General features: G+C 38.4%; 4 protein-coding genes across 6 annotated transcripts; all 4 read left to right on the forward strand.

The window, feature by feature from the left end:
* Positions 1-262: 262 nt before the first annotated feature.
* LOC141619856 (protein GLUTELIN PRECURSOR ACCUMULATION 3-like) lies at positions 263-8837 on the forward strand. 2 transcript variants are annotated; one of them, XM_074436879.1, is made up of 16 exons: positions 425-581; positions 720-817; positions 1057-1195; positions 1558-1586; positions 1795-1891; positions 1965-2020; positions 2330-2437; positions 2790-2843; positions 3722-3813; positions 4500-4584; positions 5788-5940; positions 6475-6569; positions 6787-6966; positions 7056-7168; positions 7763-7859; positions 8478-8837. In XM_074436879.1, the coding sequence occupies exons 1-16, from the start codon at positions 505-507 to the stop codon at positions 8535-8537; spliced, it is 1533 nt and encodes a 510-aa protein (XP_074292980.1). In that variant the 5' UTR covers positions 425-504; the 3' UTR covers positions 8538-8837. The 2 variants fall into 2 exon arrangements, with proteins under 2 accessions (XP_074292981.1, XP_074292980.1); XM_074436880.1 differs by lacking the exon at positions 1558-1586 and having other exon boundaries at positions 263-581; positions 1057-1199; positions 1775-1891.
* Positions 8838-9072: 235 nt separating this feature from the next.
* LOC141619858 (uncharacterized) lies at positions 9073-10605 on the forward strand. The gene is made up of 2 exons (XM_074436881.1): positions 9073-9793; positions 9885-10605. The coding sequence occupies exons 1-2, from the start codon at positions 9326-9328 to the stop codon at positions 10341-10343; spliced, it is 927 nt and encodes a 308-aa protein (XP_074292982.1). The 5' UTR covers positions 9073-9325; the 3' UTR covers positions 10344-10605.
* An 883-nt stretch (positions 10606-11488) lies between these two features.
* Positions 11489-14401, forward strand: LOC141619859 (uncharacterized). The gene is made up of 6 exons (XM_074436882.1): positions 11489-11764; positions 11941-12176; positions 12478-12787; positions 12892-12984; positions 13456-13543; positions 13961-14401. The coding sequence occupies exons 1-6, from the start codon at positions 11691-11693 to the stop codon at positions 14249-14251; spliced, it is 1092 nt and encodes a 363-aa protein (XP_074292983.1). The 5' UTR covers positions 11489-11690; the 3' UTR covers positions 14252-14401.
* Positions 14402-14809: 408 nt separating this feature from the next.
* LOC141619860 (uncharacterized) lies at positions 14810-23180 on the forward strand. Of its 2 annotated transcripts, none has more exons than XM_074436883.1 (4): positions 14810-15148; positions 15342-16493; positions 19097-20243; positions 20901-23180. In XM_074436883.1, exons 2-4 carry the CDS (start codon positions 15418-15420, stop codon positions 22869-22871), a joined length of 4194 nt encoding a protein of 1397 aa, XP_074292984.1. In that variant the 5' UTR covers positions 14810-15148; positions 15342-15417; the 3' UTR covers positions 22872-23180. The 2 variants fall into 2 exon arrangements, with proteins under 2 accessions (XP_074292984.1, XP_074292985.1); XM_074436884.1 differs by having other exon boundaries at positions 14836-15148; positions 19097-20222.
* Positions 23181-26425: the final 3245 nt, after the last annotated feature.

Raw genomic sequence — 26425 nt, forward strand, 5'->3', positions numbered from 1 at the left:
TAGCTTTTTTCTTTGGCACTACAAAAGATTTTCAATCAATTGGGAAAGCCTTTACCCGAAAGAGGGAAACCTTTTGTAACAGATACATCAACACTGTTAACTCGAAGAGAAATTAATAAAGAGTAATCATAACGTCGCTCTGAAATGTACTTTGCGACTCAAATCCACTTAAAAAGTTTAAGCTATTGAAATAATAAGTAACCTAGTTTATTTTGTTTCAAGACGGACAAGTACTCCTCCCTGTACTACAAGACGGACTTTTGACAGCGTGTTTAGATGTAAGATGCATCCTGTATTTTTTTTAAATACAACCAAACGATCCCTAAACACATCTTTACAAACAGTAATATATCAGCAATTATCGTAAAATCAGGTGTCGCATGTTAACTACTCAACAGTCAACATATTACATACCTATATATATACACACCTCTATACTAATAAGATGGAGTATTTTGACAAGTAATCGCATATAAACTGAAAAGGGAAAACAAAGAGTAAAGGATGATGATGATGCAGAGTCATGAATGGGTTAAAGCTTCGTCTACTGATTTCTCAGGCACACTGCCTCTTCCTCGTAGGTAGGTATTTATTTATATACTCACTTACTATTCCAATTTAAATCCATCATTCCCGCAATTAACTACTTTTGTTGTTCTTGTTGTTGTATTAATCCCATTTTTGATTTATGATTTATATTGTTTGTTTGTTTTTCGAAGTGGGCACAGCGGTGTTAATATAGGTGGTTCCAAAATTGTCATCTTTGGAGGTCTTGTTGATAAACGCTTCCTCACTGATTTGATCGTCTATGATGCTGGTATTGTTATATACTCACTGATTTGATCGTCTCTCTATGAATTGATTTATAATAAAGATTTCAGCTTTTCCGGGTTTCGCTCATCACCTACAACTCTGTGTATCCTACTGACAGACTGACAGTGGGGGTGGATTTCAGGCCTTGACATTTACGAATTTAATTTTATAATCATCAGAGAGACACTAGTAATGTTTTTCCTGATTCTGTCTCCCACTAACATTTGCTTTACAACGAGGCAGAGAATAAGCTGTGGTTTCAGCCCGAGTGCACCGGGAGTGGTTCTGGAGATCAAGTGGGTCCTAGTCCCAGAGCCTTTCACGTTGCCATTGCTATTGATTGCCATATGTTTATCTTTGGTGGCCGTTCAGGTGGCAAAAGGTTTGTATCGACACCTTGTCTTTACAATCAGTTTTTCATCCATTTGTGTTGTTCATTACTCTTTTTCATTGTTGGTGCACCCAAAGATTCATAATTTACGTTTTTTTTATCCCTTTTATCATAATGGAGAAAATATTTCTTTTTTTAATCGTCTACATTCATTTTCGACGAAGTAGCAGAAGGTGGTTCCACTTTCTTCTTTTGATTAAGCGGCAAATTTAATCAACCCCTCCTTGGCAGGGGATTATGCATATGCACGACCCCTTTTAGCCACTTGATGATTGAGCGTATTTGGGGTACTTATTATGATAATTATGATGATGATGATTTAATGATCAGCTTCTGGTTATTATTGCTTTCAGGCTTGGCGACTTTTGGGTATTAGACACTGGTAAGAACTTTATCTTCTGATTTGTATTACAGATTTCTGTTATGTGCTTCACTAAACCTACCCTTACCTCCCAATTATCCAAAAGAAGCTTTTATTCTCCTTGTGCTGAGGGTTTATAAATAGCATTACTATTTACTACTTGTCCTTTTATTTTATTAATTTTGTGCTACCAGTATAATCACTGAGAGAGATTACTTGTTGCTATTAGATATATGGCAGTGGTCGGAGTTGACAGGTTTTGGAGACTTGCCTCCTGCACGAGACTTTGCTGCTGCTGCCCCTATTGGAAATCAAAAGATTGTCATGTGTGTATTTCTGTATCAATGTGATGCATTTTGTGCTTTATTTGCATGAAATTTAGCCTTTCAATAATTGTAGGTGTGGTGGCTGGGATGGTAAGAAGTGGTTGTCAGATGTGTACGTTTTGGACACAAGTAAGTTTCATAACTTTGACATTACAAATTTCCAATCAACTTTTCTTATTGTTTCTGTAATTGCCCGTTGTGTGTGAACTTACCCCTCTGTTAATGTAACACTAGCGAGGGTGTTTCCGGATTATCTAATAGAAGCGCAATTATCTCTCCGAAGATTTTGTGTTAGCTTAACTGTAAATGGAGAAAAAATTTATGCTTCTCATTTTGTAAAAGATTCCTTGGCATATTTCCTGCTTCTCTACGTCCCTCTACCAGTTAAGTTGGAAGTGATTTGCCGCTCCTTTTTTTTGTTTTGTTTTGTATATACAGTATCCTTGGAATGGAGGGAGCTGTCAATTTCAGGAAATGTGCCTCCGGCTAGATGTGGTCATACAGCTACCATGGTTGAGAGACGACTGTTAGTTTATGGTGGAAGAGGTAAAATAAATTTTGCACCTAACTAAGATATATACCGTAACCATTTTAAGATAGGGTGTCTAAACTCTAAACTAAATTAATAATTGACATACCTCAGGTTGACTAGGGAGAAGCCTTGTAACTTGCCTGAATTTGTGGTGGAATGCAATTCAATGGAGGTTTAGATTTTAGAGGATGTTCATAGCAAATAAATAAAATCCGAATATATATTTGAATAGTTTGTATTTACATTCCATCAATTTTCTTATTACCACTAGTACTATGGCTATGGCTATAATTTTTCCTAACGTGACTGATGCTGTTAGTGTCTTTCTTGCTCCTTTTGTCACATACATTTTATTGTGTTTTGTAGGAAGTAGTGGAATTATGGGTGATTTATGGGCCTTAAAGGGGATTATTGCCGAAGGTAACTGACTTTTTGATCTATCTTCTGCTTTTGTTGCTATAGGAGTTGTCTTGTCCAGAATACCTGTCAAAATTATATATGATGCTCTGTATCATTTGACTTTGGGTGGTGGATAAACATATATCTTCTAGAACTTTTGGCCGATCTTGTAGCATCACTTATTCGTTCGCGCGCCCTTACTTGTTACTGGTAAAGCAATTAGATCCAGGACTGTAATCAAATGGGGTGTGGCATTTCCCTCCATGAGTCCATGGTTGTCAGGTGATAGAGGGACTAGGCCAAGAGTCTAAAATTTTCTACAATGCTCAGATTACTGTTTATAGTGTGGATGTGATCAGTTCTGAGATTGCTTTATGCAAGTAAAGATTTTGCGTACCTTTATGTGACGGTGTATTTGCTTTAGCGACTCCTTGTGTGGAATTCAACTGGACATATTTCTACAAGATAGGGGGAAATCCTCTAAGCTTTTCAGTCGCGCAATTGTCTATCTCAAGGCCTAGCTAACTAATTTAACGGCCAGGAGCATGTTATTTGTGCTTTCCGTTTCCTCGATGGTTTACCATACGGAACTCTCCATGGATATGAGGCTATGAGCTTATGTATGCTAAGTAGATGTGCTTGTTTATTATAGTCAGAATGACTCTTTGCCTATACAAAATTTGTTGAGAGTCTTGAGACTGATGATGTTGCTTGCTTCATGCCTGAATGACCGTTCCTTGTATATAAAGGTGGGGATTAATGTATGGCTTCTTTGCCATATTTACTTTTTGTTATCCGAAATTCAATGAATTGCACTCTTATGGTTTTAAATTTTAGAATTATTTGGTTCTATATGTGCGCTAAATTATTCTGTTTTCTATGTTCGTTGTGCAAGGAAGAGAATGAACCACCTGGTTGGACCCAACTGAAGCTTCCTGGTCAGGCTCCTACCTCCAGATGTGGTCATACTATTACGTCTAGGGGTCACTATGTAAGTCCTGTCCCAGAAACAAATATCTCTCTGATTTAATTCTACCATAGATTTTGATGTGGCTTTGCACTTTATTGTTTAAACCATGAAGGCATCAATAACAATCAAATGAGCCCTTTGAAAGCCTAGATGTTTGGTGTCTAAGTATTTTGGAATTCTGTTCCTCTTAATCTCTGATGCAAAATATCATCATCTGTTTGCCGTCTAAGTATTTTATTGCTTAAACCATTAAGGCATCAATAATAATTAAATGAGCCCTTTGAACGTCTAGATGTTTGGCGTCTAAGTCTTTTAGAATTCTGTTCCTCTGAGCCTCTGATGCAAAATATCATCATCTGTAGCAACCTTTTGTTGCGTTTAACCATTTTTCTGGTCACTGTCATATACGCTCGTAACAATGCTTGTCTCTACTTGCATAGTCGTCGATCTTTGTTTTGATAATAAATCATCATAGAATCGTGTATTAACTTTCTGTGCTGGGTGCTGAGAAGACAGTAAATTATTTTCGTGATTTACTTTTTCTTAAGTTAGTTATGCTTACCTGTTCATTCCCAAGCTAACAACATCAATACATTTTATCGATTTTGGACGTAAGAGCTATGGTAATAAACTAATAAGTAGAGTTCTCCGCTTCTGCGTGTCCTCTTTAGGGATAATTGAAAATGCTTCTATGTCTTATGTTTCAGTTATTATTATTTGGAGGGCATGGAACAGGTGGTTGGCTTAGTCGTTATGACATCTTCTACAATGACTGTGTCGTCCTAGATAGAGGTGAGTTCTATATTTGTCTAGACTTTCAGTCTACCAAAATAATTCAAACTGACATCACTCATAAGCCACCTCTAGTTCAAGTAGTAAACTAGTAATGTCTAGTAATATTGAACTAAACACACTAGTTGCTTGCCTATAATTTTTTTTGTTTTGGGTATGAAACAACACAACGAACTTTAGGTACAAAAGGGATTCTATGCAAATTTTTCTTGAGCTTGCTGAGATTGGGCCAGCTGATAAGCCTGCGCAAATATCAAGAATAAAAAACTCACCCTGAGGGTAGTCGATGAACCCTCTCCGATGACTAAGAGGCTTGTTAAGAAAGTCTAAGGCCACTCTAATGGTTCTTAGGTATAAATCGCAGAGAGAGAAAGACCAAGAGATTTGTTATAAGTTACTTCATAGGCGGTTCATTGGGTATTTATAAATTCCTTCTTTGACCTTTTGACATTTTGGTAATGGCGACTTCAACGGCTGACAACCACAACGAGGCCCAATTGAAGGCTTAGTTGGATGGATGGGAATGGCACATCTTACTCGCCTGGCGTGGGCATACTTATCATCTCTTCATGGGTCTCACCTTAGCTGGGCCAACCTTGCTCTTGGCCCATCCCAGTGATATTGTCATACGGTCATACCCTATTTATCATCCTCATTTTACTTAAATGATCAACAAACGCTAACTTTGGCTATTAGTTTCTCCAAATATATGTAAAGCTACAATGTTTATTTTATCGGGTCATTCTCATATTATCATTTTTAGCAAGGTGTACTATTGTGTACTTTGTGATAATATGGATCAAAGTTGATGCGGTTTCCCACTTTGCCCACGAAGGTCAATAGAAAACAATATAAATGGGATGGAGGGAGTACCATTCTTAATTAAATTTCCGAGAATCGAACTTTGTACTGCTAGAAGTAATTTGATCTTATGGACAACATTATTGAATTGTGTAGCTAAATTTTGCCCAGAAATGTCAAGACGGTTTCCTTTCATAAAGGCAACAATTCAGCATACCTGATTTTTACAGCTGCATATACATTTACTACATAAAAGTTATAGCACAAAGTCCATTGAAAGCTTTAGCCTTTAGCAAATTTAGTAGTCTCAAATGTGCAATGACCTCTCTGCATAAGGCTTCATTTATATTCTATGCTTATTCTCACATCTCTTCATTTTCTCCTCTTTGTTCATGGTAATAGCTTCAGTGCAGTGGAAACAGTTACCCACTACCAATGATGGTCCACCTGTACGAGCATACCATTCTTTGACTTTGATAGGTTCACGCTATCTACTATTCGGTGGCTTTGATGGTAAATCCACCTTCGGTGACATTTGGTGGTTGGTCCCAGAAGGTACCCCGTTTATCCCAGTAGCATTCTTTTACTTTTAGTTGTTTTTTATCTGAATGAACCGCTTGCCTGTGCCTTCTACATTTGATGATTGTTGTACCAAGAGTCAATCTATTTTTCTTGCTGATGTTTCATAAATTGCCATAGATATTTTATAGACAGATTATCTGCGTTTTTGTCTTCTCTTGCCCAAATTTTCCTTGTAATATGTGTTGGATTGTCTCCATAGTCCATATCCTATTTATCTGTTGCGACTTCCAAGCGATTATCCTAGAAAGGTTATGCTTGTTTCCATTCAGTAAGTGGTTAATAGCTGCGTGTTTGCATTGAAGTGAGTAAACAGTAATGTTGCAGACTTGCCGTTGACTCTTCTACGAAGTCTTTGTTCAAAGAAAAACTGAAATGATCTGGAGGACCCCATTGCTAATTTGATATTGCTAAAAACTAAATAGTTTTAAGGCACAGTATATATACTTTAGCATTGTATGTCCTCAGCTTTAATTTTGAAATTACATGTTATGTTTGCCACATTTCTAGAGGATCCAATTTCAAAGAGATCTGTTTCATCCTTTCAAAAGCATCATCCTGAGGACAAGAAGGAATCAGATGTGACATTCCAGTCTGCCCTGAAGGTATGTCTCAGAATTTCTTATTAATAGACTAGTTAACCACAAATTTGAGGTGCTCCTATCTCTTTGGGATCCATCTCTGCGAGACCTGGGTATAGTGGTATACATATTGATCTCCTCACCATACTGTTCGTGCATTCTCTCCGTAAGGGCCTCAAGTGTTTATTAGTTTCAGACTTGATATTCCTATGACTTCTGATCACTTTTTACTGTTTTGCAGGAAAGCCAACGTCAAGAGTCTGCAATCTCCGAACTACAAAGAAGATTTGAAGCTTTTGCTACTCCTTGTAGATCTGAGCTTCATATTTTGGATGAATTAGAAGACGAAGAGCTACAAAAGTTAGCTGTGAAATTCATGACAGAAAGAGGATTGAGTGATCAATCAGACCCAGAAAATCAGGTATATATGTAAATATGCTGTAGCAGATTCACCTGTTATCTTCTGTTTATGGATCTGACAATTTTATTTTATTTTATTTGCATGAAAAGATGGTCGAGGTGCTTCGCAGTTACTGGAGGGAAGCTGAACCTAGCTTGATCAAGTTGAAAGAGCTGGGACCTTTGCTGCGTGACTATCAGCGCCTTGTCAAGCAGCGTCATTTGTAAGTTTCCAGCTGTCTGAAACTCTTAAGCATTTAGCAATAATAGCATTAAGGGATCCATATTGGACCTAATTAATTGAGGGAGTGGTAACCGAGTTGGCGAGTAATTTTTCACCGGATGTCTCGATCACGCTGTGTAGTTCCAACCTGTTCCTTTTCCATGGATATACTCACTCTCACTTGATGCCCTATAGTTATGTGAGATTCCCTCAAAAAAATAATTAAAGCAAGATTGAATCCTTCAGTAATCACTGTATGAAATGTCAAATTCGCATGTACTATTGGAGGAATCACAAAAGCACATTGTTGAATCCTATATAGATTAGAGGGAGGAGAAAACGTTAATAGCCTCTGCAAAAACATTTAGTGGAAGTTGATATTAACCAATTGAACAAGAGTAAGATAGTCTGGGACTTATCTTAAACGACCACTGATGTTTTGAGTTCGTAGTTAAAAAAGATGTTGAACATTGGGTTTCAAGGGGGCGTGAAATCTTTTTCATCAATTTTCTCAATTTGATTTTGTTGACGCTATTTCATTCGTGCTAATGATTTGATTCTAACTTATGGGTGATGGTAATGCTATTCTTGTCAGGGAGAAAATTATTCTTGGATTGGCTTCGCCCCCTATGGAATCTGCTACATTTGAAAATAGTATTTATGGCTTCTACCATGTCAAAGATGTGTCTCAGGTATGATGATCTACTTGATTTCAATTAAGATCTATTTTTTTTTTTTTTGACAATTCGGATCTGTATATTTCTATTTCAATAGTGTTACATGTCAGTTGGTCCTGTATAAGACTGTTGTATGGTAAGAGTATAGTGACTTACAATCTAAATGAGCTCATAACAACATAGGATGAGGCTGCTGTACACCCCATACAACAGCTTTATTTGCATATTTGTGGTTACTTGCAATTAACTGACTCATATTTTTTGTGTGTGTTATACGGAGTATTGTTTAATGTCAATTAGCCAATGGTTTCATGATTCTAAAATTCAGATAACGAGTCATGTCACTTGTCAGACCTATGTTTTTTCATTGTTGTAAAATAGCATTAACAGGCACCAAAATTCACAGGGGTAAGAATCTTTACATATGTGCAATAGTTTTTGTCAAATATCAGGGTAAGTGGAAAAAGGTTTTCAATTTCCGTACTACTGAAGAGTTCTTGTGCTGAAGAAAGCCATGGTCCAGTTCTTTTATCAACTTAAATCTGTTGACATTGCTGATGTCTCATGTATGTTCTTTTTAACTACGGGTACAAAATTATTGTGCTGATTTGTACTTGCATATACTATGTCCAGCTGCGTATGGAGGACATCCCGAAACTGGTGTCAGAATATCGGAAGCTTCTCGATGATTGATGCTGCTTTAATGCGACTATGTACATTTATGATGTAGTATTAACTAATAAGCTTTGGATCTGAAAGCTGTTGCCTTTTTGACCCGACATACAAGTCATTTTGGTCTCGTCTTAGTCGGGGTCTTTTACCTGTTAATGAAATTGGATGCAACGTTGTTAGGAGCAAAATGGTAAAAACCAGATGACTGAAATATTTTGATTTGATTTCTCATGTTGGGAGTGTTGACAAGGTGGCAATTTGTGAAATAAGATGCTTGTATTTGATTTAATTTTGCAAAATATGATAATTAATTTGCGGTAACTTGTAAAATGGTACTCCGTATTTAATTAATGGGATTAAAGAAGGAAATTAATTAGGAAAATGTGTGATGAAGGAAAGGTTGTACATCACAACCTCAGGTGCCCTCTATCTCTATGTCCAATTAAAACCATCCATCCATATCCATTGTTTAAACAAGTTATTATCTAATTTTGGGTTTGCAATTGAAACTTGTCAGATTACATTTCAAAGGATCTCTCAATTCCTCTCCTGAGCATCTCAATTGTTTTTGGATGCTCACAATTCCAACCTAATGATTCATTTCATCTCGACTCTCCGATCTCATCTTTCACCTGTGTAATGGACCTAGAAATTTTACACCGTCGTTGTCATCCCTTCGATTACACCAGATTAAAGAACGATAATGTCGAGCTTACTGTTGCTATTCATTCCATATTGTACTAACGATATTATAATAGATTTGTTTAGAGTTGTTGGTGTATAGATTGGATGTGGTCGGTCATACACAAATGTCTTCTATGCAATCTTCTCTAGCACATTCGAGCCTTGAAGAAGAGGCTACTACAATGAAATTAAATGAGAACGACCCAAGTTTACAGACGGAAAGCTCAGTCACCTGCACATATCAAGCAGTCCTTGAAGCCTCAACGCGAAACCTAGTAATAACGTGGTACAAAGTTTCCACAAGTCATTCCCTCGCCATTACCATTGAAAATATGTACAACGAAGACCACCAAACCTGCGAAATTGATTTTCATGCGTCTCAGTTCTGGAGCAGGAAAGGCCTCAAATCTCTCAATGTTGATGATGATGTGAGAGTAGACATTTATTGGGATTTTCGAGGTGCAAAATTCTGTGGCAACCCAGAGCCGTGTTCAGATTATTACGTTGCGATTGTGTGTGACAAACAAATGGTGCTGTTATTGGGCGACTTAAAAGCTGATGCATTTAAGAGAACCTTGTCCAGACCAACTCAGGTAGGAGTTTTTACAGAATGTTTATCATTACAAATGTAGTACGGAGTATATTTTTACATGATGGTTTATGTGTTGACATGTGTGTATACAGGTATGTCCCACATTGTTACATAAAGAGGAGATCTTATATGGGAAAAATAGGTTTGAGACGAAGGTGTTACTGGGTGAGGGGCCAAAAGAGCACGATGTTACAATAGAGAACCGACAGTTGAAGCATGGTGAGGAAGAGTTAAGAGTAAGCATAGATGGGCGGGTGGTGGTACGCGTAATGAACCTAAACTGGATGTTCAGAGGAAACGAGACAGTACTGGTTAACAATGTACCTATCCAAATATTCTGGGATGTGCATGATTGGTTGTTTAACAATAACGGGTCAGCCCATGGACTGTTCATTTTCAAACCAGGGTCATTACACAGCTTACTAGACGAAGACAAGAATAGTATGAAGGAGGGTGAGGGGGAAGGTGAGGGTGAGGATGAGGATGATGAGAGTGCGGTGGTGGGTGGTTGCTGCCATTTTGTATTTGCTGTCAAGGTGGATGAGACATGAGACACAGGGGCGGACCCAGAATTTTTCGTATGGTGTAGCAATATTATAACGCATTAAAAATTACGGAGTATTTGGTTAGCTACCGCACATATATAGCTAGTCGTCTGTTATAAATTTACATTTTTTAATAAAAAAGTAAACAACAAATTTCATTAAAATTAGCCCAAAAATTAGAGTAGCACATTTGTGTTGCTTTAAAATAAATGAAGTGAATTGTGATTTGTAGCTAATAACTTTGACATTATCATGATAATTTTCCCAATTCCGCCATCTTATGATATTCAAGATTCATCTTAACTAGTTTAAGGTAAAGCATAACAAATCAAAATATGAATCTTATTTAGTTCGGAGTAATTCATAAAATAGCGTCAATACAAAAATACTTCATAATATTTAACTTAGAGACATATCTATTTCCTCCGTTTCAATCATTTAATTACCTTTGATTAAAATATTTTTCACAAATAATATAAAAGATAAAAAAATAAATATGACCGAGTATTAAATATCTTCTACGTTTGATGTATTTATTATTATTACCACTTAATATATGACCTCCATTATTTTTCTTTGTATAAAGCAATAAGAGAAAGTAGATAGACAATTAAAACAAATAATTCATACTAATCAACTAGGAAGTACTAATGCTTCATTAAACATTTATTTAATGGTAGATAATACACCGTATATAAACATTGGGATAGGGTATTGAAAAATAGAAAAGGCATTAAACTAACACAAAACTAGTCCCCCATGGACATTTAATGGTGTAGCAAAGATGGATTTTCTCAAGGAATTTTTTTGTTTTGGTGTAGCATATGCTACACCTTAGCAAAGTGTGGGCTCGCCCCTGATGAGACATGAGACTCTCAAGTCTTATCATACTCTCCTTCCTATCCTAGGTGAATCATTACTCATTAGGGATTGTTAATTTGTTATGTACCGTAGGATTGTGATACTTCGTATTAGTAAATCATATCATCATTGTTTTTTTTATTGGGATTTTCTACTTGTAAAAACTATCATTTACAAGTTGTGAAAGCGGTATATATTGACGCAACAATTTTAAAATTTATTCACGACTCAACTTGAGTATATACTGTATATCTTAGCAAATACTTATTGTCTCGTACTATCGTCTCATTATGGCCCCTAGTGGGACAAATATTTATCTTGTTGTAATGTAATCAATCACGTTGTTGGCAACAAGTATTGGGATGTCGTCAAAACAAACATTCAATAACTAACTTTATTGTACTGTATAAACCAAGCAAAGAGAGCGCGAGATTAAAAAGAGGGGAAAATTGAAAAGAGGAAACCCTAGAGACAGAGTTGAGTTGAACAAGAATGTCGACTGCCAATTTATTGAGACTCCTTTCCTTTAATTATTTCGCCAACCATCGCATTTTCCACCCTCAATGGTACGTACAACTACTACTATTCTCCCTTTATTTATTTATTCATGATTGGTTGATTGATTGAATTTCTGATTTTGAGTGTATACTACGGAAACTGCTTACAATGTTTCACCTTTCCTTGTTTATTAAGACCCTCTTAATTTAGGATATTGTTGAATCATATATACTATATATTATAGGTTGAGGAGGAATGGTGTTAGATGTTTTTCACACACCGCGGATGCTTCTGGATTACCTGTTAGATATATTTCTAAGAGACGTCAAGTTGTTGATATTAAACAATCCACTTCTTCAGCCGCACACATTTCTCTTCAACACGGGATTCCCTCCACCTCTCATTCCACTGTATTGACACCCAACACTTTTCAAGGTCTTCCTGTAGATACTACTGACGGAAAGATGCTGAAAATCGAGGGTAAGCTGACAAATGCATACTATTATTAGGTTTTGTCCATCTTCTAAGTTGTTGGAATGTTTTATTTTTTTCCTGTGGTGCCAAATGCTTACTATTATTAGGTTTTCGATTATGACGGAATATCACAAAATGGCTCATCAAACTACCCTCTTTTCTTTCTATTGCTCAGTAGCACTCATTTTACACAATCCTCGATGCAATCATGCATTTTTAATTACGGGTCACCTTTGCGGGACTAGGTTAATGTTGTTATTGTTTTACTTGTTGGGATACTGAACTTGTCTTTTTTAATGTCACTAAGGTCCCATTTTGAACCACTGGAACGGCCATGAAAAACAAGACTTAATCGATGAACAACATATAAAAGTCCACAACCAGGTTGTTGACTGCATCAAAACGGGTCAAGTAGTTGCACACAAGACCGGTGGTCCAACAGAGGGTATCAAGTTGAATGAAGAGTTGGGTAGCGATGGGCTTGTAGATGAAGAATGCATGGAAGCGCCTGAGGAAGTATTCGAGGATGTACAGTCAAACAACACGTATTTCAAAGCTAAACCTGACAAGACTAAACAAGCTGCTGAGAAGTTGGCTGTTCAATTGCTTGCAAGAAGGTTGGCTAACAGACACACAATTCAAATTGGCAATCTCTTATATCCAAAATATTCATCATACTTTAACTACTCCATTTGATGAATTATCTTTCCTTTATTTGCAGGGCATTTACTGCAGTTGAGCTCCGAAAAAAACTTGGTGCCAAGCTTTTTCCTCTTAATGTTGTTGAGGCAGTTGTGCGTGATTTCCAGGACAGGTTGGTCATGATTTTACCCGCGTAGGTTCTCCTAAGTTCTATTACCCTTGTTCCAATTTAATTTTCCCCATTTGTCTTTGTTGGTCAGCCTTTGTCAAACTTTGCTCATTAATTTCTCTAGATATATGTACAGGTCAAATATTCGAATTTAAAATTTGTAATCTTTGATTTATCGATTTATATTATTATGTTTTGAAAGTTGTAGACATGGTAATCAGTGATAAAATCTCATTCAAAGTCGACATCGTTTGACCACTAAAGTAAAATGAGGTGAATATAGACGAGTTGAGGCAAGTAATATACTTCCTTCATTTTATGAGAAAGTTCTTGGTCATCAACTTTGGCTGCACTATATATTGTGGAATTTAAAATGCATTCGGAAGCAAATTCACGTGATTGTGGATATGAGTACTGGGTCTTGCTTTGTATCGAGATCTCACTGTGTGTGTGTCTTGCTATTGGCTTTGGCAGGGGGCTGATCAATGACGGCCTTTATGCAGAAACATTCTCTCATTCTAGATGGAAGTCCTCAAGTTGGGGTCCAAGGCGAATCAAACAAGTAACCTTTCTTTCTTGATGATTTGTTTGCTCAACATCATCTTCTTTCCCTTTCTTTTCCATCCGCTTTCGTTTACAAATAGAGACAATTGCTTTGTTGATTGTTATTTTGTCTCTATTACTTGTTTGCTCCAAGTTCTTGTTCACGTGAGGCTGGAGCTCTTGGTTGCTTTTAGCAGTTGGGTTTTTAACCAAACTCCTATCCAAAAACGTTTTGAAATGACTGGACTATGTTTTTTTATCCACTCTACGATCCACAAGTAGAAGTGTAGCGTTGTGAGGGATGAAGTATTTGAAGTGAATGGGCGGGCAAGTAGTGCCACAATATTGAATAGTAAACCACGTATTGTCCAATAATTTGTCATCTAAATCATTGTTTTATCCACTCTAAGATAGGAATGTTTGTTGTTGGATTCAGGCACTTTCAACGAAGGGTGTGAGCGAAGAGGATGTGAAAAAAGCAGTAAAGTTAGTTTTTGAGGATTGTGAAGAAGGTGAAGAAAGGTCAAGTGTTAGGCTGTCGAGTTGTTCGCTGCAGCAACTGTATGTGCAAGCATCAAAGCAGTGGGAACGAAGCCATGATGTAGGTGATGAGAAGCGTAAAGCGAGGGTGATTAGGTGGCTTCAGTATCGGGGATTTGATTGGGGTGTTATAGGTAGCATAATTAAAAAACTAGAATCTGATAATCCCCGAGGGATGGGGCGGTAAGCACAAAAACTAGAATCTGATAATGGTATATTTGAAATGTAATTAGGTTGAAGAGAAGAAGAATGATTGTTGTTGTAATGTAAGATGTTTATGAATATGATAGTAGTGTATTGGTTGGTTAATTGTTATAATAATGTGTGAAATGTTTAATATTCGGATATTGGTAGTTGAAACTTGAGAGGGGTTTGGTCTTTGAAAGTGTTTTTGAAATGAAATGTTTTTACAGACAGGTAAGAGCTGGTAGTTAGGGAGGTAAGTAAGGTGGGAGGGGGAAGAGCAGCATTTGATTGGTAATATTAAGGATTTTGCATAAATAATAAATAATAATAAATAATAATAATAATAATAATAATAATAATAAATTAGAGTAAATATGATAGTATGATTTACTGTATAATTTACCGACATGAGCAAGTCGACACACACAACTACACAAGTAAGTAAGTAGAGAGTGTGTTTTAGATGAGAGTAGTGAATAATACAAGTAGTGAAATACCGAGCGGAGGAGGAGGAGGTCTTCCTCTCCAGTCTAACATTTAAAGTTGACTGAAGAAAAAAACACACACACACACCAATCCACCATTAAGATTTAAGTAATTATTAACCACTCTTCTCTCTCTCTCTTCATCTCCGTCTTCCTTAAATATTTTTCCCATTAAATTAAATCAAACCGTGTTTCCCCAAATCAATTCAATTCAAATCAAATCAATCTCCATGTTTACTGCTTGAAACACCATTCTTATCTCTCCAATCATTCATCTCCGTCTCCGGACTAGACTAGTTTATATTTATATTCTTGGTTTCATCTTCAAAATCACCTTTCTCCATTACCATTAATTATGCTACCTCGCCTGGGCTTCTACTTGCCTTTCCGATCATCGTCTTCCTTCCTTTCAGGTTTCTCCTTTTTCTTATCCCTTCCATTACCCCCCACTCCTCTTTTTTCACCACAACTCTCTCTTTTTTTCCCCTTTTTCTTTTTTATTCTTTTCTTTTTTATCTCCTGCTTCTGCTTCTGCTTCTGCTTCTACTCATCATCATCAACATGTCAAATTAATTCACTTATTTCTATTTTAATTTGTTGCTACAGAAACTTGAAGATGTGACTCTACTACTTTGACATATCTGGCATTACCACCTCAAAACTCTCCACTTATGTCGTCGCAATGAAACTAATACAACCTCAACAAAATCCATCCAACCCTTTTCAACACCCTATTACCAACGGATTTCTAACTCTTCATAATGCTGCTACTCAACAATATCTCGACACTGCTAGAGGTCATTATATCACCGCCCTTTCTGCCCGAATACCGACTAACCAGCAACCCCTTACCAATATTTGTGCACCATCACTCCCACCTCACTCTACCTACCACCAACTACCCGAAGCTGACCAACCACCCACACCCCAACACCACCACCACCCCACCACTGTTTTTGAAATGCAGTTTCCCAAGCCCCTCTTCAATGCCTCCAAAAACCAATTGCATTTCAACCCAACTTTATCTACAACTAACACACCCCAATTACCTGAAATGGTTGACACACTTGGGGTGGTTATTGGACAAGAAATGCTCAGGCTGGATGCTTCCCAACCTCAACAAGCTCTCATGTCTGTTTCTTCAGATATTGGCGATGCTAACGACTCTTTACCTAAGGGAATGCTGGAAACTAGTACTTCTCTACACAAAACAGTCGAGTCTCTTAAGACCGAGCTTGAGCATTTGAAGAGAGAACATGCCGACTTTAAAGATAATGATCTACTACTCCAATCTGCTCTTAACAATTGCAACTTAAAACCTTCTCGCTGCAACCCTAATAATGAAGCTCACCTGGCAGAAGAAGATAAATCTAGACATGCATATGAAGAAGCACACCAGAACAAAAATGAAACTGATTCCCTCAACATTATTAACAGTAAACGTCGTAAAAGGGAACACTGCAGCTTCAACACTTATTCTCAACTTGACAAGAGGCCAACACTCACTCCTCATATTACTGAAGCTAATGGGCGGACGATGACTGCCTTGGATGCAACTAACAGCGTGCCTCACAGAATCTATACCACCTGTGTCTCAACATCGGAGTCTAGTGCCAGGATCATGAATTCTGAAGATGAGCTTGAGTCATCAACTCAGCAACCAGAGGACTCGAATAACCTACCAACTGCAGAATTGATGGTGATACAACCAAGAATTGAGGCGCATAATTGTGACCGCCTTCCTAAATTTTCCATCAGGTGAGGACTTTCTGGTTTCCTTGTCTTCCCCTACACCCTTTTTAACTTTGAGATTAAGACCATTTTTTAATCTAGTTCCTTTTTCTGTGTTTCCTTTCGTTATCCTTTCTATCTTATTTTCCTTGTATTAGTCAGCTAAGTTACGTACAATGCAAGGCACTTAGTATGTACCAAGACTACCAACTCATGTCAAAAGGTTATATTACTGGTCATTGTGATTTTCAAGGTATGTTGTTAGCTAACGGTCAAGTGAACATGGTTACTCCTTCCATTTGAAGCCATCAAGTCTCAAATTAATTAATTCCCATTGTAACATAGTTTTCTGATAATAGAATAGAAGGATGACCTTTCTATTGGGGATCACCCATTGGATTAGAGAAGGTTTTTCTCATTATGATTCAGTGAGAGATAGGACGAAGTAGAAATCAACGTGATCTGGAGCCAATTGCAAGGAGCGGCTTTTGGCTTTACTAAAAACTCCAACAAAAGGGGGAAGGTTTTTTCAGAAAATGTTTTTAAGGTAGACATCTTCTGTCAGCGGTTTTTGAGGGTGTCATGCTTAATACCATTGGTATGCTATAAGAGATAAGAGACCTCCCTAAAAGAATATCATTCAGTTGAAAAATATATACAGCAAGCACGGAAGTCATGCTGCCAATAACAAGATAGGTATAACACAATCCAGAGGAACATATTCCACTGTCTTCATCAGCTGCTGGCAGAGCACCAGTCAGGAAACATTGAGCTTGTATGAAGGACCGTTTAGGTATTGCTACCGTCATTGCTATGTTTTAGAATTAGCATTGTGGGGGCTATGTACAGACTTGACCTGACAACACACTGACAGGCAGATACGCAGATTGTAGTTACTAGTTATGCTGCCTGGAATTACCAAGGTACCTTCCAAACGCACTCGTGTTACATCTGTCTTGCGCCATTAGATGCTGCCAGCCACGATTCCTAATATATAACCGGATTTGACTTTTTGTCAGGGTGGATATTTGTTTGTCTTAAAACTGTTCAATCATTCTGCTAGGTGTGAATGTATATAACTGTCTTTTGTTGAACTTCATCTTGAGTCTCCTGCATTGAACTATCACGTCCTGGACCATATTGTGGGTCTGGAAACGTGTCACCAATGTTTTTTTTAGTTCTGGTGTGAGAAACAACCAAATAGCATTCACAAGTCTCCCTTGCGATGGTCTTAAGTTACAATGGAGGAAAAGTGACCATTTTATGATACAATGTGACCATTTTTTTGATTAAAGTGACCACCAGTTTACTATTAGTTTTTTGGTCACTTTTATAATAAAATGGTCACTTTTTATCCATAGTCTATTGACCAGCATCCATATCAAACGCATGGCTTTCAAATATGGATGATGGTTTATTCTGTTTATACATCTCCATACCACTACTTGGACAAATGTGAATCTTTTTTTTCGAAATGATGTTTAAAAATAAAAAAATTATCGTTTCGGTTCGGAGTAAAACTTATTTGAAAGTTGGTATCCACCTAAGCTCGGTATATCCCAAACCTAGACCTACCCAACACTTTGATGATCAATCTCCTCTTTTCTCTCACCTCACCCTATACCCCACCATTCAACTATTACATTGCAAGATTTGCAACTACTCCACCAGCACAGTACACCACACCAACCATGAACCACCGTCATACCTCACCCAGACCCATCACAGGAGCTGCCTTATTCCGGCGACATGCCCTACGGCCTCCCTCTCCACCACCATCGTTCTCGACATGGTATAAGAAAATTACGTTTATGTTTAGCTGGGTTCATGTTCATCTTTTGGTCTTGCTTTTTCAATTCAATGGTAAATTGTGTATATTTTAGTGACCCCTCGGCGTTTGATCGACCTTGCCTTTTCTGGAATTGACAAATATGGTTGTCAATTGTCATGGTGATCGTTATCCTTGTTGTTGTGCACTTCATTGGATGGCTGAGTTGTTTAATCATCCCATAATCATCAAAATCATGACATTTATCAAGCTTGGTGGTGGCTTGTTGGTGATGGAGTGGGTTGCATTGTGGGTGGATGGGTGGTGGTGGTATGGACTGATTTTTCGAATGTTTTTGAGTTGGCTGTTGGTGGTGGTCATTTCAGTCGACGTGGTGTCGGGGCTTAGTCTGGTGGATCTGCGGTGGGTCATGCAGTCATGCTGCAGACGGTGGGTAGTGGGGGTGTCCATGTAAGCAGATTGGATGCTGTGGGTGGTGGTCGTGGGAGTGAGCAGAGGCGATGGTAGTTCATGGATTACATGGTGAGGTGGCTGACGATAGGGTGATAGTGTGGTGGTCAAGGAAGGACTAAAGGTGTTTATTGGTGACTGGTAAGTGTATTGGGGTATGGGTCTTAGGTTTGGTTTTCCCATACCTACATGGACACCAACTTGACAATTAGTTTTGATTCCAAACCAAAATAATAATTTTTATTTTTATTTTTATTTTTAAGCATTATTTTAGAAAAAGACTCGATAAATGTACAACTTAACCACTTGGTGATGATTCAGTGTTCTGTGATTATGATTGCTAGTAAACTGATCTTGATTAGTTGAGGAATGTCATTGTTTCTGTCTGCAGAGATTATGTCTTTTCTGCCCGGAACAAGGATATCAGCACTAATTGGCCCTTTTCTGAGAAGAATTTGCAGCTTTGTCTGAAACATGGCGTAAAGAATGTATTGCCTCCTTTCCAGCCTGTGGATTCTTTTAGAGATAACTCAGTGAAAAGATGTTTGGTTGAGAAGAGCATTTCCAGTGAAGAAAGCAATCTTAATGAGAGGCCTTCAGTGATGAAAATTCATCTGGTACGAGACACTGCCATTAATCGTTGCTGGAATCAGGAATTTGCCGAAGGTTTCAGGGATCTGGATTCTTTTCCATCTGTGCGAGAAAAAGACTTGGCATTCCAGACAACTCCTGTCCTTTGTCAATCTGAGGTGGGGTCGGTCTCCACAAGCAACCTTCCATTGTCTGAGGTTGTCTCTGATGAAAATGAAGCTGCAGGTTCTGCTGCCAACAAGACTAAGAGTTCAGTCTCACAAGTATTTGACAAGAAGCGTAGAACGGCATTGAAATTACCAGTGAACAGTAGGCGGGCTACACCTGAAGATATTACTTCTGCTTGCACGGCTCCTTCAGAAGCAACGGCTACTAAAATCTGCCCTGTTTGTGAAAATTTTTCATCATCTTCAAATACTACTTTAAATGCCCATATTGATCAGTGCCTTTCTTCTCAATCTAGTCCAAACTGGATGAATAATTCCAAGCTAGTTAACCCTAGAATAAAGCCAAGAAAAATGAGATCAATGGTTGACATCTGCGCAACAGCCCCACAGTGCACCTTAGAAGATTTGGACAGGAGAAATGGCTCTAACTGGGCTATAAATCTAGACACTACTTCTGAAGATACTGGATTGCGCATTGAAGGGAGTAATCATAGAGTATCTTCAAGATATACTGTTAATAATTTTGATGATGATTCCGTTTATATTGACTCCAGTGGCAGAAAAATCCGTATCCTTTCAAAGTTCAATGAAACAGTGCCATCATCATTTCCTAAGCCTAGAAAGGATCCAAAAGTGAGGAAGCAATGTAGAAGGGGCAAGAGATCTAATTTGTTTTCTGCAAGTAGGAAGAGGCGTCTTGTGAAACATTTGAAGTATCTTAGAGTCACACGCCAGAAAAAACACCTCTTGTCTCTTAAGGTCAAGGAATACTCTGCTAAAGTACGCTCAAGATTGTTCTTATGATCTGCATCTTTCTTCTTTTTACTTTTTTTTCGTGTGTTTGCTTATATTTATATTGAAATCGTCATGTCTGCCTTGGCAGCTTAGGTTAAATATGGTGATATTGTGAAGAGAGCTATATGCTCTTAAATTATTCATGTTTGTCCAACGTGAGTGGAACTCTGTTGCTCTTTAAAATGGTAATATAGTAAAGGGAGCAACAGAAATGTTCTTAAATTATTTAATGTTCGTCCAATGTGATGTGGGACTCTGTTGCTCTTCAAAATTGTGCTTGTCAGGTTGTTTTTTTTACTTTAAAAGTCCCTCGTATGACTTGGTTTGTCTTACTGAGGCATGCTAGAATTTTGTCCAATGTTCTTCCAGCATTTTCTAAGGGCCTTTTTTTTCAATTTTATTAAGCTGAACTCATTTCACATAAACATATTTTTTCTAACGTTCTAAACAATAATGGAATTCTCTGAACTTTTTTGAGCGAAAGAAGTTTCAGAGAACATGCTCTAAGTGTTATTTTCGTTACATTTAGAAGTTTTACCTTTTTTTTTTTTTTTTTTAATCAGCTGCTGCAACTACGTGTTCCAGATGAATACGTGTGGTTTAATTGAAGTGTATAACCTAATACATGTTCATCATCCACAGGCTTGTGCGGCTGAAAAGGCTACATGTGCAGGTCATGAAAGCCACATGAAGCAGCAACCAACTGGCTCACTTGGTAATGGACTCGAAGCTCAAGAGCAGAGGAATCAAATAGTTCCCGACTCTTCAGGTGGATGTACATCCTCCTTTGCAAAGAAAAATGACCCTGAAGCTACTACCACAGTCTGCAGGTATGACTTGCGGATGAGGAGCGATCACAAAGTCACCGGGAGAAAATTTGCTAAAAAGCTTCCACATTTCCCAAAGAAACCTCTGTGTTCCATCCAGCAAAGCATGAGAGCAGAGCACAGGAGTTCGGGTTCTTCTTGTGGAAAGACAATGCGTAGTCCACTAAAAAACAAAATCCAAGACAACAAACAGACGATCCTGGTACCCTTGAAGTTTCGGGATCCTGGCTTCAATGGGGAAAGCACCAAAGATTGTGTATGGAAGTCTTTGGAGTCTGGATCAACTCCAGTGCGTTCACTTGAAAGAGAAATTGAGATTCAGTCCGATGCCGTACTTACTGCTGGAAGCTGTAAAATATTACATAGTTGCCGGACCAACTCATTTGATGAGATGAGATCCTGCAATTCAGAGACTGATGCACGGTCAAATGACACTGGAGATCAATCTGGTGCCGTGCAAGGTTGTAGTCAGAGTGGTTTAAGAGACACAAATAGGTTTAGTGAGTGTGGTGGTGGCGCCCAATGTAATTATGGTTTTGCTGGATCTGCTGAAACAGGGCATGGGGAAAAGGATATTGATGATCCTGATTTATCTACTAGTTTGGCTTTTGAAGAAACTGATATCAGTTTAAACCCGTCTTTTGATCCTGAGTTGTCTACGCTTCTCTCTAGCACAATGCAGTGTACAAACAAATTTCAGAGTCCGTTATCCCAGGATGGGTCAAAGGGTTATCTTCCTCAACATGATCTGGTGGAGGAGCAGATGTTGTATAGAGATGTATCTGCCACTGAAAGATCAGAGCTGAAGATGGGAAATGGCAATTTCAATTTAATGGAAATTGACCCAATACTCATACCCGGACCACCAGGATCTGATTTACCTAGTTTCAGCGATATGGGCTCTGAAGATCTGCAAACGAGCTCATCAGCCTTGGAACATTCTTTTGGAGATGGAGACAATGTGGTTAATGGGGATTCATCAGATTCTCTTTTTTCGGCAGCATCCTCTATTTTCAACCTGGGTGTCACAAATGATCATGTTTATCAAGGATGGTTCGGTGCTAGTTCACCATTGGATACTTTGACGGTATTTTCAAAATCCACAGCTGTCAAAACTGAAAGAGTTGCTTCTATTGTTAATGATTTAAAAGAAGGCCAGGGCAGAAGCCAGCAATGCTGCTGTTCACGGAAGGAAGCGATTCCTTGGAGTGCTGCTATGAATATCCAAGAATCTGAACTTCTGGTGCAGAAAATGTCATCTTTGGTGGCCTTCCCTGGAGAAAAGTACACCTATTCAAGTTTGACTAAATGGCCATATGGTCAAGATGACACAATTTGTCGGAGTATAGAGTCAGAGAAAGTAGTCGATTCTGGTCATACCTCGCATCAGAATATCACGTCTGTTCAATCCCTAAGAATTGGGGACTCTGATTCTTCAACTCCTGCTCCAATTCTTAGGTTGATGGGTAAGGACTTAATGGTAGTCAACAACGAGGAAGATGATCCTTCACTGGTCCCTGCAGCTCAAAATGTGAACCCGAACTCTGAAACCTCTTCCAAGCATGACGTAACTTGGGAGCATCACTCCTCTCAAAGTCCGGCTCTTATTGGGCCTCTACCGTATGTGCAAGATCCATGTACTTTCTCTGTAAAATGCTTTGATGTTGGGCCATCAAATATGATAAACAGCTCTGGGAGCCCAAACAGTACATCTGGTGACACGTACATCAACAACCCCGTGCATCCTAGGTTGGGTATCCATGGAACAGCTCCTCTGAAAAGGTGAGGAAGACGATAATAGATTTATATTGAAGATCATACAACGTAGTAACACATTGTCCTCTTCTGATCATCTTACCATGGTCAGTTTTGTGCAATTGGTATTAATCGTGCTGTTCTTACCACTGGCTGAAAAGGATGAGGTACTTATTATCCCTGTAATAGTAATTAAGGGTAAAAGAAGCAAACTTAAATCCACAAGGAGAAAGAGTAAGGTTTGATTTGCTGAACAGTGATTGTAGTTAAACTGCACTACTGCTTCTTGAGTCTTGTGACGGTTTATATGCAAAATCATATGGCTATGTTGTTTGTAGCAGTGACCCTGGTATACCAAGTTATTGTGTTACAAGCATATTAGGCAGTTGCTATGATATAATGCAAGTATTGAAGCTTTTGCTTATTGGAGGCCTGGACTTGTTTGAATGTGTAGCCCACAACAGGATCAGTCTACAAACAACGAGAAGGCTGCCAACTGCCATCCATCCTGAATTGGTCTTTCGAATTAGAATCTGGATCCTCTCCATTTCCACTCCAATACACATACATCATATTATAGATATCTCATTTTCATTCATTTACCCTTTTCTACTCAAGTACATTTACAACCACCCGATCTATCAGGAATTGGATTCGGGCTATTGAAAAGTAATGGATCTCCATTTATGTTGAGAAAATGGAGAGGATCCTTGCTCATTTGGGGCTCAAGCTTAATAGGGTAACTCCTGAAGTAAATCTGGTCACGTGGAAGTAAACCTGTTCCTATACGACCTCCAGAACAGCTCAAATTGAATTGTAAAAAATACACGGTTTGCGGGTTTACGGATCCCCGAAGCAAAAATGTCCAGGAATCGCATAGAAGGTTACTCATGCCAGATAAAGCGGCCACAAAAATTTTGAGGAGGAACAAAGAACATTTGAGGGTGCCGATATGCGATAAACCAACCTTGAATAAAATTCGGATAATCATGGAAAAAATGGATTAATACTTGGTATTTAGGGATAAAACTTAATAGAGTAACTCCTAGAGTAATCTCGGACACGTGGAAGAAAAACAGGGAGAAAAAAAACATGGTATGATATGACCTCCCGAATAGCTCAAATTGAAGTGTAAAATACACGATTTTCGGGATGATTGGGTCCCAGAGCAAAAATATCCAAAAATCGCACCGAGGATTACTCATTCCAGATAAAGCGGCTACAAAATTTTTGAGAAGCAATAGAGAACATTTGAGAGTGTCGGTATGCGATAAACGAGGCTTGAGTGAAATTCGAATAATCATGAAAAAATGGATTAATACTTGTTATTTGGAGCTAAACTTAATAGGGTAACTCTTGAAATAATCTCGGACACGTGGAAGAAAAACCGAGAGAAAAAGAAACCTGTTCCGATACAACCTTCAAAATAGCTCAAATTGAAGTGTAAAATACACGGTTTCTGGGTTTACAGGGTCCCGAAGCAAAAATGTCCAGAAATCGAACACAGGGTAACTCATGCCAGATAAAGCAGCCACAAAATTTTTGAGGTGCAACAAAGAACATTTGAGGATGCCGGTATACGATAAACAAGGCTTAAGTAAAAATCGGATAATCATGAAAAAAATGGATTAATACTTGGTATTTGAGGATAGAACTTAATTGGGTAACTCCTAGAGTAATCACGGACACGTAGAACAAACCATGAGAAAAAGAAACAGTGTATGATATGACCTCCCGAACAGCTCAAATTGAAGTGTAAAATACACGGTTTTCGGGATGACAGGGTCCCGGAGCAAAAATATGACTCCTGGAATTACCTCGGACACGTGATTGAAAAACCGGAAGGAAAAGAAATGTGTCTGGTACGACCTCCCGAACGGCTCAATTTGAAGTATAATACACGGTTTTCGAGATTACAGGATCCCGGAACAAAATCTCCGGAAATCACAAAAAAGGTTCCTCAAATCAGGTAAAGAGGCCACACAAAATTTGAGGAGCAACGAACGACATTTCTATATGTCGGTATGCGATAAAACAACATTCGTCGAACCTCGGATAATTGGATTAATACACGTGATTTGGAGCTGAAACCGAGTAGGCTAACTCCTGAATTTACATCGGACTCGTGGTAGTAAAACCGGGAGGAAAAGAAATGTGATCCGGTACGACCTCTCGAAAGGCTTAAATTGAAATGTACAATACACGGTTTTCGAGATTAAAGGTTGCCGGAAACAAATTCTCTGAAAATCACGCAAAAGGTTCCTCAGATCAGGTCAAACGGCCATGCAAAATTTCAGCACCAACGAAGGACATTTATGGATGCCGGTATGCGACAAACCAGCATTCATTGAACCTAGGGTAATCGTGAAAAATGGATTAATACTCGTTATTTGGGACTGAAATCGAGTAGGTTAAGTCCTGGAATGACCATAAACATGTGGTAGAAAACCGGGAGGGAAAGAAATGTGACCCGATACGACATCCTGAACGGCTCAAATTGAAGTGTATAATACACGGTTTTCGAGATTACTGGGTCCCGTAACAAAATTCTCCGAAAATAAAAAAGAAGGTTACTCTTTATTTAATAGTGGCAACACAAAATTTGAGGAGTAAGAGGACATTTGGGGGTGCCGGTATGCGGTAAACCAGCATTCGTCGAACCTCGGACAATCGTGAAAAATGCATTAATACTCTTTATTTGGGGCTGAAATCGAATTTAACTCCTGGAATTACCCCGAATACGTGGTTGAAAACTCGGGAGGAAAACAAATGTGATCCGACACGACCTTCCGAACGGCTCAAATTGAAATGTATAATACATAATTTTCGAGATTATAGGGTACCGGAAACAAATTCTCCGAAAATAACACAAAAGGTTCCTCGGATCAGGTCAAACATCCATTCAAAATTTTAGCACCAACGAAGGACTTTGTGGATGCCGGTATACGATAAATCAGCATTCATTGAACCTTGGGTAATCGTGAGAAATGGATTAATACTCGTTATTTGGGGCTGAAATTGAGTAGGTTAACTCCTGGAAAGACCTCAGACACGTGGTAGAAAAACCGGGAGGAAAAGTAATGTGATCCGTCAGGGATCGAAGTCAAGAGTTTGCTTGGACTCACACTTACAGAGGGGAGCCTAACAGACTGATCCCAAGCCTCATCTAGACACCTAACTTCCCCTAACCTCGGACGCGTGATAAAAAAACCGGGAGAAAAAGAAACAAGGTCCGGTACGACCTCCCGAACGGCTCAAATTGAAGTGTAAAATACACGGTTTTTCGGAATTCCAGGGTACCGGAACAAAATTTTCCGGAAATCGCGCAGAAAGTTTCTCGGTTCAGATAAAGCGGCCACGCAAAATTTGAGTAGTAACGGAAGATATTTGGGGGTGCCGGTATGTCATAAACCAGCATTCGTTGAACCTCGGATAATCGTGAAAAATGTATTAATACTCCTTATCCGATGCTGAAATCGAATAGGTTAACTCCTGAAATGACCTCAGACGCGTGATAAAAAAAGGGAGAAAAAGAAACAGGGTCCGGTACGACCTCCTGAACGGCTCAAATTGAACTGTATAATA

Source organism: Silene latifolia, chromosome X, assembly GCF_048544455.1.
Source record: "Silene latifolia isolate original U9 population chromosome X, ASM4854445v1, whole genome shotgun sequence".
NCBI lineage: Eukaryota > Viridiplantae > Streptophyta > Magnoliopsida > Caryophyllales > Caryophyllaceae > Silene > Silene latifolia.